Here is a 21,280-nt window from a genome sequence, read left to right as displayed (position 1 = left end):
ACCTCTGGTACCAAAAAAAAAAAAAAATTTCTTAGGATTATCTATTAGAGGGCGCTATTGTGCTCAATTTAGAAAAGTTTTTTTGTAAGAGTATATGCATTGAAATTGTTATGCTTATGTGTAGCATTTTTGTACTTTAACCCTGTATAATTTACTTTTTCCTAGATTAAAGATGTTACATAATAAGCTAAAAATTAAAGTTGAAAAAAGGTTAATTTTAAATCACTTAATTTCTTTTTTCTTTACTGAAAGAATATTTGATGGGCTAGGGATGTGGCTCAAGCTGTAGCGTGCTCATCTAGCATGTGTGAGGCACTGGGTTCGATTCTCAGCACCACATAAAAATAAAATGGAGATATTAAAAAAAAATTAAATGAAGAATATTTGAAATGAGATAGGACAAATTCTTTTTAAAGTTTCTGTGAAGTTTTTCTGAAGTTTCCCTAGCCAGAACATTTTTGTTTTTTCTTTCTTTTGTTTAAATGAAAAACCAATGCAATTGTTGAGTCTTTGGATCTTTAAACCTTATTTCTGTCTCTTAGAGAATTTTATGTAGGACTAGAAGGATCTTCTGTTTGTAACTAGTATCATGTTTTGTAATTAGAAACATGTCTAGGAAATAAACTATTTAGGTATGAAATTGTAACTTTTGGTAGGCCAGTGAGCTTTAGAAGGTGTATCAGTTTTTTTTTTTTTAATAAGCTTCAGATCCTCAAAGCTTACTCTAGGATGTACTATTTTTGTTTGTACTAAAATATTCTTTATTACTTTGCATGCTTTGATAACATCACATGGTAAAATACCTCCAGTTCAGTTATGAGGGAAGTTTTACTTGTTCTTTGATTCCTTGCATTGTGCCACTCCTCTGAAAACATAGTATTTGGAAATCTAAATAGAAATGCACAAATTACCAGTTGCCATAGATAGTACAGATTGAAGTTTGTGGTATAGTCCAAAGGATGAGCTTTGAGCTAAGACTTGAATTTGAATTTCATCTTCCCTAAGCCTTAACTATCTGATCTTAGTGAAAGTGCTAAATCTAAGAAGCCTCAGGCTCCTCAGTGTAAAGTGGGGCTAATTATACCTATTTTATTATTATGGAAACAGTGTCTTCTTACTCATACTTATGTACCCAGGATCCACTACAATTCTTGGCATTAAAGGAATGCTGAGTGAAATAGGAAAAAAAAGTGCTTGGTACATTCTAGGGAGTTAGTGGTTATTTGTGTATGTTTGTCATGAAATCATAGGGTTGAGAAAAAATTTAAAGTTTAACTAGTTTTTGATAATACATGATGCATTTGTCATATTTTTGGAGCCATTTAATAAATTTTCTCCCTATTTTAGACCGACATAAACATCCAGGTGAAGGCTGGGGCTGTAGCTCAGTGGCATAGTGCTTGTCTAGCATGTGTGAGGCACTGGGTTTGATCCTTAGCACTGCATAAAAAAAATAATAAACAAATAAAATAAAGGTGTTCTGTCCATCTACAATTATTTAAAAAAAAAAAGCAACATCCAGGTAAGTCTAAACAAAAAAGAAAACTGACTTACTGAAACCTAATTTACTTCTTCTCATTCAGAATTTTAAAAAGAGAAAAATGTACTGAAATTTATATTAGTTTATAAATATTTTTGAAGAATATTCAAGATTTAAAAAATAAAATGAATGAGATACTACCTCATACCCATTAGGATGGCATCTATTAAAATGTCTATCAAATCCTATATTTGATATTATAAACATGTAGTTTGGGTTTTATAGCTACTAAGAGTATAATAAGTAATTTTCTTTTTATTTTTTGGTGGTGTTGGGGATCAAACCCAGGACCTTGAGCATTCTAGACAAGTGCTTTACTATGGAGCCACATCCTCAGTCCTGTAATTTATTTTTTAAATGCAGTCATATATTTGGGAGTCTAAAGACTTGGGGTGGAATTTGGACACTGCTTCTTTTTAGATTTTAGTTGAATGTGTCAATTTCTCTGAATTTCAGTTCAAAGCATTTCCAGTCTAATGAGGATGATGTGCAGTTAAGATAATACTGATATAATGATCTAATAAATGCTATGATATCTATATTTATATAGTGATTAGGCATTCTGGAAGAGTCACCTGATTCACACATATATCCTTTACATTAAAGCCCTCTTTTATTCCCTTTTGTAGTTAATTTTCTTCTATCTTCATTTTAACTTATAATTGTGTATGTGTGTTTGCTATTCCTTCTAGACTCTTTATGTTCCAGAAGGATAGGGGTCATGCTTTATTTGTTCTTAATATTTAATATACCCAGGATGTGGCACATAGTAGCTCAGTAAGTATTTACTGAATGTTAAATAAAAGTTGGCTTCCTGAAAAAGGCAACTCTAAGTTTATCTTGAAGGGTTAATAGCTCAGAGAACAAGAAGAGAAGAAAATTTCAGGAAGAGAAGAAATAATGAGCTTGAAGTCATGAAGATTAGTCTCAGTAATTATACGGGTATTTAATATGGCTAGAATTTTAGTTCAGTTAGGAGGAGGTGTGTTAGCTTTCTCTTGCTATGATAAAGTACTTGAGAAAAACAACTTAAAAGAGGAAAGATTTATTTTGGCTCAAGAGTTTCAGAGGTTTCTGTCCATGGCACTGTTATTTCTAGACCTGTTGTGAGGCAGAGCATCATGGCGAAGAGGGGCAGAGTGGTTCATTTCACTGTAGCCAGGAAACAGAAGGAGAAAGAAGGGGCCAAGGACAAGTAATAGCCTTGAAGGGCACATCCCCAAGAACCTACTTTTTCCACCTCCTGAGTTTCTACCACCTCCTGAGTTTCTACCACCTCCCAGTAGCCCATCAAATTATGAATCCATCAATGGCTTCATCTATTGATAAAATTTGAGCCCACATGATCCAATCATATTCCAATGACCCCACCTCACCACTGCTGCATTGGGGACCAAGTCTTACAACACATGAACTTTTGGGGCTCATTTCTGATCCAATCATAATGGAGATGTGGTAGTGTTTTAAAATTTATTCTTTTTTTGATATTTATTTTTTAGTTTTCGGTGGACACAACATCTTAGTTTTATTTTTATGTGGTGCTGAAGATTGAACCCAGTGCCTCACACATAAGAGGCAAGTGCTCTACCACTGAGCTACAGCCCCAGCCCTTAATTTTTTATTCTTACAGCATTGATGGGGCATTAATTTTTCATGAGACAATCATATTTGTTGTTTGGAAAAAGTCACTTGAGTGACTTTTTAGAATGTGTTTAGAATGATTCAGAGTGGAACAAAATTAAAGTTCCAGTATTAGTCCAGAAAGATAAGATTTTGAACCCAGATAATGGAGGTCAGGGATTAAAAAAGGAGAAAGAGGCTAGAGAGACTTAATAGTTTTTGTAATAAGTTGGATATGAATGTTGAATCAAGTCAGAAGCAAAAATGTTTGGATAACACAAACGCAAGAGAATAAAGAGGAATAGTAGAGTGATATAAATAATGCTTGTAGTCTTGCACATGTTGAGTTTAGGTGCCTGTGGGACATCCAGGTTGAGATATAAAGTAGGTAGCAATGTGTGCTTGATACCTAAGTATCTATTGTATGAAATATGAGAAAAAAGGTCTGTGCTGAATTGTTTGAATGTGTACGATAGTGGCAGTAACCATGGGAGTGGTTGAAAATTCCCTGAGAAAATGGGTAGAATGAGAAGATATTGATTGAAATGAGAAGGGACTAAGATTAAAAATATGGGTAAAATTAATAACTGCTTTGAGGAAAAGAGTCATGGGAAAATGAGAAAATGAAATAATGAAAACCAAAGGTAAAAGAGAATTTCATACTCAAAAAAATTTGGTGGGGGGAAAAGAAACTCCAGTAGGGGCTAGGGTTGTAGCTCAGTGGTAGAGCACTCACCTAGCACATGTGAGGCACTGGGTTCTATCATCAGCACTACATAAAAATAAATGAATAAAATAAAGGTATTGTGTCCATCTACAACTAACAAACAAACATACAAAACAAACAAAAAACCCCTCAATAGTTAACATTTATAGAGTGTTTACTGTAAAATAGATACTGGGGTGCTACATGTTTTCCATTTATTATGTCATTTAATCTAACAGATCCATTTTGAAAGGTACCTCTACTATCATCTTTTTACAAATGAGGGTAATAAGTTGGGTATAAATATTGAGTCAAGTCAAAGACAAGAATGACTCTTGAATTTCTTACTTGGGAACAGAGAAAGAATGGATAGACTAGGTGCAAGTATCCTATAACCAAAGAAAATAAAGTGTAAGTTAGTAGAGGAATCAGAAAGATAAAGCAGACTTCTAGTTTCAGCTTCAACAGGTAAGAGCTTGGGAGTTATCACTCCTGTTACTGCTGGAGCCATAAACTGGAAGAAACTTATTTATTTATTTATTTTGTGGTGCTGGAAATCAAACCCAGGGCTTTATACATGCTAGGCAAGTGCTCTACCATTTTGCTGTATCTCCAGCCCAGCATTTAGTAATTTTGACAAACTGTTAGAGCACAAGTATAGGCTTCTTTGGGAATGAGAAACTCCTGGAGGCCTCCAGTATCTTAGGCAGTCTCCCTCATACTTTCACCTCAATCTTAGGCAATCTCCCTCATTCTTTCAGGGTATCATCATGAAGAGGCAAGAAAGAACACCTTGTTGTTTAGAGGGAGAAGGAAAGCACAAATTTTGAAAAATGCTTAAGAAAATTCTCTATAGCAACGGTCTACTCAAAATACTTTACCAGAGTTTTATCCTATCTAACAACATTTAGCCAGCTCCAGTGCCCACTATCCTTCCTGTCACAGCTAAGAGGTTGGGAAGAAGCTGAAAAAACACTTGTGAGGGTAACAGTGCGGGACATGGCTCCACTAGGAGGTGAGATTTAATCATAAGATTACCACCGCATCAACAATAATATAATACAACAATAGTGGATTACAGCTGAGAGACTTGCAAGGTGTAGACTCTATTTAAGGAGGGGTTTCAGGGAAACTCAAAGATAACAGAGAGACAAAAAAAAAGGGCACTAGAGGAATCTAGCTCTGACAGCTACAGAAAACTTTAAACACAGTCTTACTGCTTAGACTGATGTAAAGCCTCACACTAATGGCTATTTATCTCAGTTCTTCTTACTTGATGCATCATATCATGTCTGACTTCCAACAAAAAATTACAAGGCATGGGGCTGGGGTTGTGGCTCAGTGGTAGAGCAATTGCCTAGCATGTATGAGGCACTGGGTTCTATCCTCAGCAGCACATAAAAATAAATAAATAAATAAAGGTATTGTATCCTTTTACAACTAAAATAAAAAAATTACAAGGCATGTTAACAGGCAAGAAAAACAACCTGAAGACTCTCATATGTGATACATATTTTGTAATCATTAGGGAATTTACAGAACTATTGTTGGTATGTTAAGGAGTGTAATAGAAAACGTAGACAACATGGAAGAATACAGGGGCTGTGTACATAGATTCTAATAAAGAAAAATAAATGTTAGCAATTAAAAGCATAATGGTGGGCTAGTGGGATGGCAGATGAGGAAGAAGACCCGACCTTTGAGGAGGAAAATGAAGAAATTGGAGGAGGTGCAGAAGGTGGACAGGGTAAAAGAAAGAGACTTTTTTCTAAAGAATTACGTTGTATGATGTATGGGTTTGGGGATGACCAGAATCCTTACACTGAGTCAGTGGATATTCTTGAAGATCTTGTCATAGAGTTCATCACTGAAATGACTCACAAGGCAATGTCAATTGGAAGACAAGGTCGAGTACAAGTTGAAGATATCGTCTTCTTGATTCGAAAGGACCCAAGGAAGTTTGCTAGGGTTAAAGACTTGCTCACCATGAATGAAGAACTGAAACGAGCTAGAAAAGCATTTGATGAAGCAAACTACGGATCTTGATAAATTTTGTACTTTGTGAAATTTCATTATCTTCTGTGGAAATCACATATAATAATTGTGTATTTTGTTCAGTAATGTCCTAATATCTAGGCATGTAAATGAAAGATGGAGAAACAAAGTTTTCAGCCTTTATTTTCATGTCTTTGATTTTAGAGTGATCCTTGAGCCTTTAATTGCCTGCCTTTACATGATTATACTTGAATTACTTACTGAGTTTAATGACTACACGTAAGTTAAAGTACCTTACAAATTATGCAGTTCCTTCTGACTTTTGACTATCTAAAGGATGAAGTAGTATTTATGTTTTAGGTATATTTGTGCCATTATAAGCTATACTATAGCTGTTTAATATGTGAAATCTAAGTGTCATTTTGACTATGACAGCTGAGACATATGCCTTACATATTCTGAAGTTTTTAGACAACAGTGGTCTGAGATGTTATTAAAGATAGTGAACTGGTTTTCTTTTAAGGAGATGATATTTGAAACTACAAGTTTTTGTAAGAATGTTTATGTGTCTTAAATGATAATTTGTTTTAATATTTTCTAAAGAGTGATTTTTTTATTTTTATTTTTTTAGAAACTTAAAAGTTTCATGTTGATGCTTCCATGTTGAAAGACTTTTTTGATTTAAAATCTTTTGGACTTAGGTTACTTTTTAAGTTTTAGAACTCATTTTCCCAATCATCTACTTTCAGGAGCAGGAATGGCAATGTTTAATGAGCTAATGGTAGGATAAGCATTTGGGGTAGTGTTTTTTTAACATATTTGTAAGTACTTGTGGAAATGTGTAGTTGACTAAAACTGTATGTAGCTACAAGAACCACTTTTGTAGTTCACAGTATACAGGTTTTGTGTGAATTTAACTTACTGCATTAAATTATTGCCCTTAGCTTAAAATAAGGATTAAAATTGCATTTAAAGAGATCACTGAATGTTACTGTTTGTGAAACTGAGCTTTTTGATTCTACTTATAAATAGTATCTATAAATCAGTACCTGGGAAAATTTTACTTTCTTAACCTATTGATACAAGGAATAAAGTATAAAAAAATTAAACAGAAAAAAAAAAAAAAAGCATAATGGTAAATGTAATGTAATGGAGAATGGTTTTGTTGACCTGTCAGTAAACTCAACGTTACTGAGGAAAGAATTACTGAATTACTTAAACATGTACTAGTAGAAAAATTGACAGACTGAAATGCAAAGAGAACAAAACAAAACAAACCTAAAACCAAAACAAAATCTGAGTATCTAAGAACCATGGGGGCAATTTCCAAAGATGTGAAATACATGTACTTTGAATACCAGAAAGAAAAGGAAGAAGTTAGCAGAAGAAATGTTTGAAAGAAATGATGTCTAAGAATTTTCCCACAGTGCTGCAAATTGGCACAACCACTATGGAAAGCAGTATGGAGATTCCTCAGAAAACTTGTAATGGAGCCACCATTTGACCCAGCTATCCCACTTCTAGGTTTATACCCAAAGGACTTAAAATCAGCATACTACAGTAATGCAGCCATATCAATGTTTATTGCAGCTCAATTCACGTAGATAAACTATGGAACCAACCTAGATGTCCTTCAGTGGATGAATGTTTAAAGAAAATATGATATATATATTCAATGGAATATTACTCAGTTTTAAAGAAGAATGAAATTATGGCACTTGCCAGTAAATGGATGGAGTTGGAGACTATCATGCTAAGCAAAATAAGCCAATCCCCCAAACCAAAGGCTGAATGTTTTCTCTACTATGCAGATGCTAATTCACAATAAATTGGGTGGGGCACTAGAGAAGAACAGAGTTAACTTAGATTAGGTAGAGGGAAGTGAAGGGAGGGGAGGGGAGGAGATGTGGGTATAGGAAAGATAGTAGAATGGAATAGACATCATTACTTTATGTATATATATGACTGCATGACCAATGTGATTCTACAACATGTACACTCAGAAAAATGAGAAATTATATCCCATCTATGTATATCAAGGTGCATTAATGCATCCTATTATCATGTATAACTAACTAAAACAAATAAAAAAATTAAAAAAATAGAAAAAAGAAGAGTTTTCCCACAGTAAATGACAGACATCAAACCAAAGATCCAAAAAACTGACAGGACACCAGGCAGGATTAATACCAAAACATCTAGCTGGGTGCAGTGGGGCATGCCTGTAATCCCAGCAACTCAGAAGGCCGAGACGTGAGAATGGCAAGTTCTAGGCCAGCCTTAGCAACTTGGTGAGAACTTGTCTCAAAATAAAAAAAAAAAAAAAAGGGCTGGAGATGTGGCTCAGTGGTTAAGTGCCCCTGGGTTCAATCCCCAGACCTGTCTGTCCCCCACCAAAAAAAAAAAAAAAAAAAAAAAAAATCTATATAAGTTTATATTCAAACTAAAGACAAAAAATCTTGTAAGAGACCAGTGTATAAAACATCTTCATAGAGAAGCGAGAGGATTAGAGGTTTGAGGAGATCATAAATTGTAGAACAAGTGTAACAATTACAGATGATTTCTTGGCAAACCAGGAGAGAGAGGAATGAAATATTTAAGGTATTGAAGAATAGGTAAAGCAGTTTTTCAAAGATCCCATACTACTAAATGTTTGTGAAGCATGGGTTCTCATTTAAATTAATGCTCTTAATCCTCTGTGACACCATACTGCAAAGTCAAATGAAAATTTGTAAGAGGAAGAAAAGAAAATTGACCCACAATCTCATTATCTAGTACTTCTCAAACTTTTGTATGCATCAGAATTACCTGGAGAGCTTGTTCAGATTTCTGGGCTCCCCCACCAGTTTTTTTTTTTTTTTACGTATTTTTTCAGTTGTCAGTGGACTTTATTTTTTTTTTAATATGCAGTGCTGAGAATTTAATCCAGTGCCTCACACATATGAGGCAAGCACTCTACCAATGAGCCACAACCCCAGCACCCCCACCAGTTATTGAACAAAAGTAGTTCTGGAATCTACTTTTGGCAAACCAGGAGAGACAGGAATGAAATATTTAAGGTATTGAAGAATAGGTAAATTCTCAGATAGGAATCTGAGAATTTGCATTTCTAACAAGTTACTACAAGATGAAGATAATGTTTAAAAACATTGATTTGGAATCTAGAGTAAATTTGGCTATTCCTTTCAGGCTTTTCCTAGGCAGATTTTTATTTTATAGACTTGAGATTATATTAAAAATAATTTTATTTCCAGCTTTTTAAATTTACTGTTATAGATATCTTTTTGTGTCCTAAGTTTTAAGAACTTGTATGATAGCTGAATTCATTATATTTATGAACTGTAATTTATTTAAGGTTTCTCTTATTGTTGAATATTTAGATTGTTTCCCCATTTTGTTATAAATAATTCTGCAATTAATGTTATACAAATATCTTTTGACTCAGCTTTGATCCATATTATCTGCTCACTTTGGAAAAATGATTGCATTTAACATTATTTCTTTTGGTTATGAAGAATAATCTAAGTTCTCTGAGTATCTTGTTATGATCCTTTTATACTGATTATATTAATGCCTTTCTAATTTTTTTATTAAAGATTACCAATCAGATTACCAATCAGAACTTATGATCAGAGTAAAATACATATTTGCTTATTGTCCATCTATCCTCTTACAGTGGAAAGTCCATGAGGCCACAGCCATTGTTTCATTTATTGCCCAAATCCATGAAATTTAGGAAACGTATAGGATAATCGGTATAAATGTTAAATCAATGAAAAAGTCAGGAGTAAAACATTGAGTAAAGAAAATTAATGTCACTCTGCACTGTCTTATTGTGAGTGATGTATTTTTCTGTTAATCTTCTAAAAATATTGAAACTAGCTCCGTGTTACTCCCATTAAATTTGCACATGCACTAGATTGGAAATCACATACTTAATTCAACCTTATTATTTAAAAAACTAGAATGGCACTTACACTTCAACATAGTGGTTGGGCACACATTTATGTTTACCTTTCCTGAAACTCCACTAAAATTACAGTAAAGGAGTATAAAAGGCATAGGACAAAGAGAATAAGAGAAGATAATTGTAGTTTCTAAATAGACATTAAGAGAGAAGGTAATACATTGCTAAATGGATAGATGAAAGGCAACTAACCTAGCAGAACTAAAGAGAATATATAAAAGTCTGTAGTGGAAGGAGCCAAAAAACCAAACCAGTTTGAACTGTAAAAACTCTTCAAGGCCCCACCTTAGAGGCAGCAGCCAGCTCTAAACGCATGCATGTGGTCAGGCTAAATATAGGAGGTTTGGATGAAAGTCCAAATAGGTAACATCATAGTTAAAAAGATGTTAACTAAGGCAAGAAGTTATCCCCTGGATAACTAGGTGACCACTCCCTTTTCATTTTTGCAGAAGACTGGAAGTGCTATTATTGATTATTACTATCTTTGAAGTGGTAGCTGGCATATTATTAAAATTTGCTTGAAATTCAGTATTATCACATAGAGGAAGTATTCTGAGTAGGTCCCAAAGTAATAAAGATGAAAAATGGCCATGTATCTAACTGATATCCGAAAAACGGAGGTTTTGAAATTCTCTTCAGATCTTCATTAGTAATGAGGAAGAGGAGTTATGTACCTCTTGGCTAGTTGATTTGAAATGGCAAATAAAATATAAAATAATTTTAAACATTAAAACTCTCAAGAAAAGTAAAAAGGAATTCAGATATTAAGAACTTCAGGTGAAATCATTAAGTAAAATGAAATTTCATATGAAACTGTGCCTTATAATGAAATGAGTAAAAAAAAAAATGGTCTAGGATTTGACTACAATTTCAATGACATTCATCCATTATACTTGAGGCTTTTCACTTCCATGGTCAAACCTTGGATACTGCCATCATCTAGAATTGTACCACCTCTGAAATATTAAATTCAGATATGCTTTTCTCAGACTATAGCCTTATTCAACATTAATCATTTAATAATATAAACTTTGTGAAATAGTTTATAGTTTATAGAAAAATTGTGAGTATTGTTCAGAGAATTCCCATATTCCCATTATCCACGTTCATTAATTTTAACATTTTTGTCATATTTGCTTTTATATTCTATGTACCTTCCTACCTACATATCTATAATTTTTTTTCCTTGAACTATTTGAGAGTTTGTTACATATAGTCATTCCACTTTGTCTCTTAACATTTATATATACTTCTGGGCATGGTGGCATGTGGCTATAATCCCAGCTGCTTGGGAGGCTGAGCCAGGTGGATGGCAAGTTCAAGACTAGCCTTGGCAATTTAGCAAGACCCTGACTTAAAAAATGTAAAGAAAGGCCTGGGGATGTGGCACAATGGTAAAGTGCCACTGAGTTCAATTCCCAGTACCAAAACAAAATAAAACAAAAAATGAAAAAATAAAACAAAAACCCCACCCCCCCTCAAAAAAAAAGTTTGGGTGTATATTTCCTAAGAACAAATATAGTTAGTCTCTTATGTAATCCCTATGAATTTTAGCACAGATAATATATTTTAATTGAATTCTACTGTTTACATTTTAATTTTGTCAATTATCCCAGTTGTTAATAATGCCTTTTATAGCATATCCCCATAGTACAGGTTTCAGTCCAGAATTGCATATTGCATTTAGTTGTCATGTCTCTTTTCTCTCATTTAATCTAGAGCAGTATCTTTGTCTTTCTTTGTCACGGCATTGATCAACATTGATTCAGAAAGAGTTATCATCTGTACAAGTTTATGATCTCCTCAAACCTCTAATCCTCTCACTTCTCCATGAATTGCCAACTTCTTTTATTATATGGCAGAGAAAATATAAGCCATAAAATATAGACTCCTTCAATTTCTTGACATGTACACATTTGTCTGCTTCTACTGGATGATTATTGCCAAAAGTCTTTTAACTGGTTTAGTTGTTTTCATTTATCATGTTGAAAATCTGGCTATCTAGTTATGAATTCTCTACCTAAACCCCTCTAAAGTCTTCTTATTCTGTCTGTGTGGTTTCTCTTTCTTTCCAGGTTTTCCCGTCTATTCATGTGTTTGGTAGCAACATGCATGCATTCTATACTTAATCACAGGGAACAAATTTTTTGTTGGTCTCATAAGGAATGTAGTATCCTGTGCACATATTGCTTCCTCATTCTGGGTTTCATTTAGTAAATAGTATTGTTTAGTGGTAAAGAACATGAAATCTGTAGTAAATCTCATGGGTTCATGTTCTACCTCTGCCACTTAAAAAGAGTTGGATAACTTTAGTATAAGAACCTAATTGTTGGAATTTCTTCAACTGTCAAGTGAGTGTAGCATAGCAGAAACCTTTCTCATTCAGTGGCAAAGCATGTGGCAAAAACTTCACTGGCAGTACAAACTCTGTAAATGACAATCATTTAACCATTGCTATTGTTTCAAGAAATGTGCTAGGTGGGGAATAAAATAGGTTTGGGCCTTCATCTCAGAGATTTTTTACTATAGAGAAGAAAACAAATAATTATATAATTTATTTTCCCCTGTTCTGGGGATGGAGCTCAGGTCCTCTTCTTGTATGTTAGGCAAGCTCTCTAGGACTGAGCTACATCCATAGCCCCTATATAATTATTTAATTACATTTGGGATAAATAGTTCAAAAAAGTTCAGGGTTCCAGAAGAGGGACATCTGATTTAATTTTTTCTTACTTTAGGGGCTTTGAGTGTGGCTTGTGTTCTGCTGAAAACCAACTAGTTTTTAGCAGAGGGAACTGTAAATTCAAAATAATGAAGCAAAAACCAAAACTACTAAAACCAAAAAAAAAAAAAAAAAATCAACCAACCAAACAAAATCACAAAAGCCTAAAGCAAGAAAGGAGAAAGGCTTATTGGAGTAAGGGCCAGTGTGGCTGGCAAAAGGCAAGCCTCCTGCATACAAAACACATGTTTTACTCAAGGCTATACCCCTAGTCTCTCAGTTTATATCTCCTAAAAGGTCACATATCTAGTTCTTCATTTATCATTTCTTTTTTTTAAAAAAAATATTTCACTTTCTAGCTTTTTTGCAAAGTATAGTACATTATTGTTACCTATAGTTACCATACCATGCAGAGCTTCTTGCCATCCACCTGGCTCAGCCTCCTTAACTGTAGCCTTGTGCCCATTACTCAGCCTTTCTCCATCTCCCCTTTCCTCCTCTCTCCTAGAAAAGGTATTTATTTCACACACAATACTTTAAATGTGGGGTTTGACGGGAATCACCAAGTGTGGAAGAAATTTTACTTTGTGTATTTGGAGTTAACATGTCATTAGTCGGGTCTATCCATGCAAATGACCTTGACTCTTGAATTTCTGATTGTGTAGATTTTAAAAAAATCTAGTCTCTTAATTAAAAAAAAGGGGGTCATTTGTCTGTACTTAACATTGCAGCAGGACAAGAGCAGATGTTGACAGTGGTTTCTTAGATTAGGTGACAACAGGCAATAGTTGAGAAAGTTTTAGTCAAGAGCTTCTAGATTTCTTGGTGATTGTCTTTTCTTGGAGGAGATGGGAAGAGATGAATTAATACCTCTGTAGTGCAACTTCTGATTCCTCTGGTCTCTAAGTACCATCTTCAAGTCTAAAGTGGATGTTGCTCTTGTGCTTCTATAGTACCATCTAAATACCTTGCTGAGTTTTAGCTCTAATATGTTATAATTTACTGTAGCTGGTCTGTTAACACAGTTTGCAGTACTGGGGATGGTACCTAGTGCCTTGTGCTTGCTAGGCAAGCAGTCTCTCACTGAGCAATAGAAAGCCCCTGCTTTGTTTTACTTTTAAATTAGAATGCATTTACTAAAAGTAAATGATCAATACACATTTGATAAAGAAAAGCTATCAAATCATAAATCTAGTTGATGATTGGAATATAATATTTCATTTTTAAGTCTGGTGTTTTGGTTGCATATTGTCTTTGGATCAAGCTGTTTATAAGACTTCATAATAACTATCTCCTCCCATCAAAAAAGGCAACAATTTTTTTTTCTTTTTAAACAGCATATGTCTGAAAAAGGTATTGGCATTACTGGAGTCAAACAGAACAATGACATTATTTACACTTCCAGTTAATTAACCTTGAGGGCATTCTTTACCTTCTTTGTGGAATACTTTAAACAGTTATCATGGTAATTATTTCTCCTGGGGCTTATTATTTTATCTTGATTTCAGTAAGCAGGGTTTTGAATGCAGTTAAGTGTTTAAATATGTATACAGATATCTCAGCTTTAGAAAAATCCCAGCTGCACTGTTTAAAAATTCTTTATGACCTTTTATTTTTGGTTATGACTAGTCCCTCTGTGTTATCATTAATTTCTTCTTTTGAAATTAAATTTAACATTTTTTTTCCTATGGTTTGACTTTGGATCAAGTCCATAGCTTTCTTAGCATATCCATTGCCAGAAAACAAACAGAATGTGAAATTGCTGGCATTAATAGTTTTAGTATGGATTTATAGAGAAAAAAAGTATTACTATATAATGATATAACTTACCCCTACCTGGTATTTCATCAATTTAAAAGCATTTGATTTTATATTAATTTAGTTATATTTATTTTTTATTAAACAAGTCTGCTGTATTTTATGGCCTAGTAGAGTAAGGACAACTAAAATTATTTTTGATTTTTTTTTTTTGTAGTGCTAAGAATCAAACTCAGGGTTCTTGTGTATGCTTAGCCACTTAGCTATATCCCTATCCCAAGAATAGTTTTTAGAGAAATATGTGGAATACAAAATTAAAAAAAAATTTTTAAGAAAGATGATTTATATATCTAATCTAATGTGAAAATTATAGTTATTATTAGTCCAAATATATTATTAGTGTCATTTTTATCATGTCACATGAAAGCTAAATACTGTGTTAGTTTTCTGTCACTGTGACCAAAATACCTCACAAAAAAAATTTAGAGGAGGAAAAATTTATTTTGGCTCATGGTTTCAGAGGTTCAGTCCATGGTTGGCTGATTCCATTGCTCTGGGCCCAAGCTGAGGCAGAACATCATGGAGGAAGGGTATAGTGAAGCAAAACTACTCACCTCATGTCTACTAGGAAGCAGAGAAAGGGGAAGAGGTTGCAGGGAATATGAACCCATCCAGGGCACACTCTCAGGGACCCATCTTCTTCATGTCCCATCTGACTACAGTTACCACCCAGTCAGTCTATTCACATTAGAATGGACTGATTAGATCATAGCTATCATAATCTAATCATTTCACATCTGAATATTCCTATATTAACACAAACTTTGGGGGATATGTCATATCCAAACCATAATATATACTATCAATATAATTTTTCACAGTTTATCTTAACTTGATTACTTGACTGAGGTGGTGTTTGTCAGATTTCTCTACCATAAAGTTGCTCTTTGTTTCCATTTTCCATACTAAAGTCTTTGGAAGCCATCACTATGTACATTTAAGGAGTGAGGAGTTATGCTTCTCTTTATTTATTTTGTAGTGTGAATTATTCAACTTTTGTCACTGGAATCTCTTTCACTTGGCTTCTGTGTCTCTTTGACATAGCTCTGCAGATGTGTGTGTGTTTTAAAGCACTTTTACTATCTGCTGTTACTACTAGTACTAGGGAGTTTCTCCTTACAGCCCTTCTGACACCAAATGTGTGGGTTCTGCAATTCTCTATGTCTCTGTGGACATCACTGAGTATTTATCTGTCTAATCTATTTTTTTTTTAGTTGTAAATGGACACAATACCTTTGTTTATTTATTTTTATGTGGTACTGAGTGAGGCTTGAACCCAGTGCCTCATACTTGCTAGGCAAGCACTCTACCGCTGAGCCACAACCCCAGCCCCTGAGTATCTATATTTTTAACTCAATTCTGACACTAAGTGCTGAAGAGTTAGTACAGTCCCTAGAGGTTAAGGGCTCAATGTCATAAGACTCCCTTCTGCCCAAAGTATGCCAAATGCTAAAAACATAGACACTTCTGTTTGACTTGGCTACAAATTGGGCTTTTCCACAACCCCTTTTTTATTTTGATGATCTGGTATAATCGGTCACAGAACTTAAAACCACTATTTACCAGTTTATTATAACAGACATTAAGGATATAAATGAACAAACAAATGAAGAGATCTATAGGTTGAAGTCTGGAAAGACTGGAGCTTCTGTGACCATGCAGTTGGAGTATACCACCCTCTGGGTGTGTGGATGTTTACCAACCCAGAATCTCTCTGAACCTCATCTTTAGGGTTTTTGTGGTGTTTCCACTATTTAAGCATGATAGATTAAATCACTTGCCATTGTGATTAACTCAATTCCCAGCTCCTCTTCTCTCCTTGGAAATTAGAGGTTGAGTCTGAATTTTTAGTAGACAATTTCTTTTTTAGCATTAGTCTTCCTGATTATTATTCTGATTACTTTGTTTACCATGAACCAACTTTGTGCTAATCCCTTTATATACATTATTTCATTCAATCTTTATTATAACCATATGAGATATTATTTTACAGATGAATAGGCTAGTAGGAGGCAGGGCCTGTGTGATTAAATACATAGTTAGTAATAGACAGGGTTTGTTTGTTTACCATTTTACTATTATGTGCTATTTTAAACTTTTATGTTAATAAATCAGTTTTTGGAAAGTCATGTAAAGATCTTGATATTTATTTAAAATCAGTAAACAAAATATCCATGAACTATATTTGTTTTCTTGACATTCAATATAAATCAAGTTAGTTTCATGTACTTTAAATCTTTTAGAAAAAAAAAGTTTTCATAGTGCATAATGTAAAGGAAGTTGTTAAAATTGACTTGCTGGATTGATTAAATCAAGGAAAAATCAGTTGGTTTGTAGAAGGCCTTTAACATTTTATGACTGTGTTTTAAACCACACTAAAAAAGCATAGATAGGAATAGCTGACAGGGAGCTGAAAATGGTAATAAGCTTTCTTTTAAACTATAAAACACAGTTGACAGACATCTTTTTATAGACATATCTGTGATTGCATACTGTTTTTAGACTTGATGATTTTTTTTTCAGAAAGAAAAATCTTCAAATTTATAAAAACTGTTTACAGTAAAAGAGAAAAGTATGATAAGACAGGAACCCACCCTGCTCATTTTAAAACTAAGTTAGATCACATTTCCTTTAGTGTGTGGACAATATCACCAGAATACAATTAAGTATATGTTTAGTGAGTAAGAAATTTTTTGCTTTGTTTTGCTTTTGTTTGTTTTTTTGGTAGTGGGGATTGAACCCAGGGGCACTTTATCAATGAGTACATCCCCAGTCCTTGTTTGTTTTTTGAGACAGGGTCTCACTAAGTTGTTGAAGGTCTTGCTAAATTGATGGGAATGGCCTTGAATTTGGGATCCTCCTGCCTCAGCCTCATGAGTCACTGAGATTACAGGTGTGTACCACCATGACTGGCTGAGTAAAAGTTTTTATTTTAATTTCAAAATAATTTTCAAACCTTAAATTCTTTATAAAATTGTGAAAGTGACAGATGAGAGAGGGAAGAGAAAGGAATTGAGCAAATTTGTTAAGCAATCAGGATTTCAGAAGCAAAGGTATGTTTCTAATGTGACTTTACTCACTTTTTTGGGGGGGGCGGGTACTGGGGCGCTTAACCCATGAACCACACCCCCAGTCCTTTTTAATATTTTATTTATGACAGGGTCTCATTGAGTTGCTTAGGGCCTTGCTAAATTGCTGAGGCTAGCTTTGAACTCGGGATCCTCCTGCCTCAGCCTCCCCAGATGCCGGGATTACAGGTATGTGCCACCACACCTGGCTTTACTCACCTTCTTTAGGCTCTGCCTTATTCAAAGGCTTGTACTTCCTGACATCAAAACCTCTCCCATGGGGCTGGAGTTGTGGCTCAGTGGTAAAGCGTTTGCCTAGCATACATGAGGCACTGGGTTTGATTCTCAGCACCATATACAAATATTAAAAAATAAAGATCCATCAACAATTAAAAAATATCTAAAAAAAAAACCTCTCCCATATTTTTAGGCATTTGATATAGCAGCATCCCACTTTCAGATACCAAAATTCTGTATTAGTTTACTGTTATTTTTTAGTTTTTTTGTTTTGTGATAACAAAATTACCATAAAAATTTAGCGACTTTTACAACAAATATTGGGTTGGGAATATAGTTCAGTGATATAGTGCTTGCACAACATGTGGGTCCCTGAGCTTGATACCCAGCACTGCAATCAATCAATCAATCAATCAGTCAATACTTGCATGAGGCCCTGGGTTTAAAAAAAATTTTTTTTCCTTAGGGTTTTTGTTTGCTTTTTAACTACATTTTTATTTGGTGTTGAGAGTCTTGCTAAGTTGCTGAACTGGCCTGGAACTTGGGATTTTCTTGCCTCAGCCTCCTTGACTTCCTCTAGTTAGCAGCTGCTTGACCTCTACCTCTTGTCAATTCCTTTTTTATATTCCCTTCTCTATATACCTCTGACTATTTTTTTTTAACCTCTGTTTTTGCATCCTCCTTCTAATTGATGACTTTCCTCTCAGCACTTTTTTGTGGAGTTCTTAAGGAGTCTGAGACTTTTTTCTAATGTAAATAAACTTCTTTACAAATATTCTTTTTATAGAATACCCCTCTAATTTCCTTATTTTTACTTAATCCTGTTTTTCTTTACAGAATATCACTTTTGGTGTGTGTTGGGGGATCTTGAATAAAAGCTTTTCATTCTCCCATGTCTTTTTGTTTTCAAGTCAGTAAGTTTAATCTGCCTATTTCCAATTCTAAATTATTGCTCTTTACCTTCACATAAAAATTCTTCCTTTGAAATTTTACCATCTCAATCACCTATCCTTTGTCACTTTGTTGTCTTTTAGTCTCCCTCTAGTTTACTCCTTGTTGGTCAGACTTTGTCACTTCTGTATAAATTTTCTGTTCTTCCCAAATTCAGTCATCCTTCTGGGTGACTTCGGTAATCATGTAGACCACTATCTAATGCACTAGTTTCATGATCCTTAATTTTTTTTAACTCCACTGCCTTTCATTTTCACTCCTTTACAGCATCCTACTTTTACAATTAATCTCTGTGAGACATTTTGAAATCTTTACTCCTTTGTTCTAGGAGGGTGCTAATCTCTTAGATTCCAAGGGATGTTTTGCTCTTCTACATATTTAATACTTGTATTAGATCTTATAAAGACTAATCCTAGTTTCCTTGATCTCAGTTTACCAAACAAAATTGATTCTGACTAATGTAGAAGAAAAAATAATTTATTAAAAGATAAAGGGGTGCTCATAAAATCAACAGGAAGTAGAACCACCTTGGACAAGACCAAAGGAGACCTGACAGCATGTACCACATCTGATGGCATGCTACAGGGACAACCTGGTTCATGTGCCACTGCTGGAACCACTGCCCCTGGACCACTGCAGCTAAATGCTGGTTGTTATTGTCTCTGCCATACCCATATATAAATTACAAATGTCCATATATTTTGATTACCTTCTTAAGATTGGAAGTCCTGGGCTGGGGATGTGGCTCAAGCGGTAGCACGCTCGCCTGGCATGCGTGCTGCGCTGGGTTCGATCATATTGCACCACATACAAATAAAGATGTTGTGTTTGCCGAAAACTAAAAAATATTAAATTCTCTCTCTTTCTCTCTCTCTCTCTCTCTTAAAAAAAAATCCTTCCTTTAAAACAATATTTACTGTAGACAAAATATTGGAAGTCCTACACAAGAACATATTAGTAGGGGAAAGATATACAAATAACTGATAGCAGTGCAATATTTAATCACATGCATAATTATTTGTGTAATTTGTTTAATATCTGATTTTCCATTAGAATGTCAGCACATGTCTGTTTTATTCTCCACTGTGACTTCATTGTCTAGCCCATAATTGTTACTTAATAAATATTATTGAATTAATGAATCCTAGAGAATGGGTACTTGATTCTGTCTAGAGAAGGAAGATTGGGGTATGTGATGGTGGAAATCTGGAAGAGACTGTAGGAGTAGAAACGTAAGGGTTTGAAAGGCAGCAAGGGGGTGGGGAGTAAGAGGGGAGAGTACCAGGCAGAGAAGAGCATGAATTAAGTTTGGGAATGGGGAGGAGATGGAGATGCTTTAAAGTATTAGGTGTCAGTTATTAACAGTTAACATTTTTATTGAGTATTTATGCACTTATGTACTTATGTTAAGTACTTTATCTGTATTTTCTCATTTTTTAAATTATTATTTTTTTGTGGTGCTGGGGATTGAACTCAGGGCTGCGTGCATACTAGACAAGCACTCTACCACTGAACTACAGTGCCATTTTAGAAAAGAAAAACCTTAGGCTGGGGTGTAGCTCAGTGGCAGAGTATTGCCTAGCATTTGTGAGGCCTCTGGGCTTGATCCCCATAACACACATACAAACATAAAAGGAAAATCTCTACATAATAAATAATAATGAATAAATAATTTGCCTACGACCACTTAACTCATAAAGGGTATACCAGAGATTGTTTTGGAGTCTTTCTGGATACAAATCCTGGTGCTCTTTATAAATACCATTTTATATTAATGTAGTGTTTTCTAAGTTGGCCCCTAATTAGAATCCTATGAGGAACTTTGTAAAAATAAAGATTCCTGGTCCTATCCCAGACCTTCCAAATCAGAATTTCCAAAGGCAGATCATCTAGATACCTATTTTAAACAAGTCCTTGAGTGTTTCTCATATAACTGATCTGGTTTGGGTTACCTCACCCTTGAGAATTGCTATGTGTGGTGTTGAGAGCAAGGCAGAATAGCTGACTAGCCAGGGAGGTTTTCTTCTGTGTTGTTAAGGTTCTTTGACTTTTTATCCTGTGGATGATAAGGAATGTAATCAAATACTCATTTTAGGCACACCACTTTGGCAGCAATGTGAAGGAAGTCAGGGTACAAGATGGTGGGCAAAGGAACTTACATCTTTTTATTTTTATTTTTTTTAGTTGTTGATAGACCTTTATTTTATTTATTTATATGGGGTGCTGGGAATCAAACCCAGTGACTCACTCACGCCAAGCTAGTGCGCTACTGCTGAGTCCCAGCCCCAGCCCTAGGAACTTACTTACATCTTCAGATTGCTGTTTTCACTAATTTTTTTTTCTTTTTTCTCACAAACATTCTCAAATCTTTTTTCTTGGTCCTATCGATCTCTCAACTGTGTGGGTTTCTTTTTTCTTACCTAATATCTTGAGAGAAACAGTTAAAAGTCAATGCCAGGTTTTAATCAGTTTAATAAAGATTATTTCTGATTTTCTTCACTGCTTCTCCCTTACAATTTAGCTTTCCACTACATTATATTGTTTTCCCTAATGTCATCTTCATGCAATAAATATTTATTGAAAGTTGTGAGCAAAGTTCTTTCTTAGATTTAGGTTTGAAATGAAAATACCTTGGTCATTTATTTTTTCATCATTTAAT

The 21,280-nt window shown here is 34.4% G+C and overlaps 2 protein-coding genes across 7 annotated transcripts in view; both read left to right on the top strand.

Annotated features, from left to right (window-relative positions):
* The window catches only part of Drc8 (dynein regulatory complex subunit 8), a 123,771-nt gene that overhangs the window by 4,372 nt on the left and 98,119 nt on the right, over nucleotides 1-21,280 (top strand). Inside the window, exon 2 of one of the 6 annotated variants that reach the window (XM_078022954.1) lies at nucleotides 17,526-17,622. The exons of the other annotated variants lie outside the window; for them this stretch is intronic. The gene's annotated coding sequence lies outside the window, so the exon portion shown is untranslated. The remainder of the gene's footprint in view (nucleotides 1-17,525; nucleotides 17,623-21,280) is intronic. 6 annotated transcript variants of the gene reach the window in all.
* On the top strand, nucleotides 5,501-6,839 carry LOC144367269 (transcription initiation factor TFIID subunit 13). Its single transcript, XM_078022955.1, has one exon. The coding sequence runs from the start codon at nucleotides 5,538-5,540 to the stop codon at nucleotides 5,910-5,912; it is 375 nt and encodes a 124-aa protein (XP_077879081.1). The 5' UTR covers nucleotides 5,501-5,537; the 3' UTR covers nucleotides 5,913-6,839.

This window comes from Ictidomys tridecemlineatus, chromosome 10 (genome assembly GCF_052094955.1).
Source record: "Ictidomys tridecemlineatus isolate mIctTri1 chromosome 10, mIctTri1.hap1, whole genome shotgun sequence".
In the NCBI taxonomy this organism is placed as follows: Eukaryota; Metazoa; Chordata; class Mammalia; order Rodentia; family Sciuridae; genus Ictidomys; species Ictidomys tridecemlineatus.
This window is presented reverse-complemented; position numbering and strand designations above follow the sequence as displayed.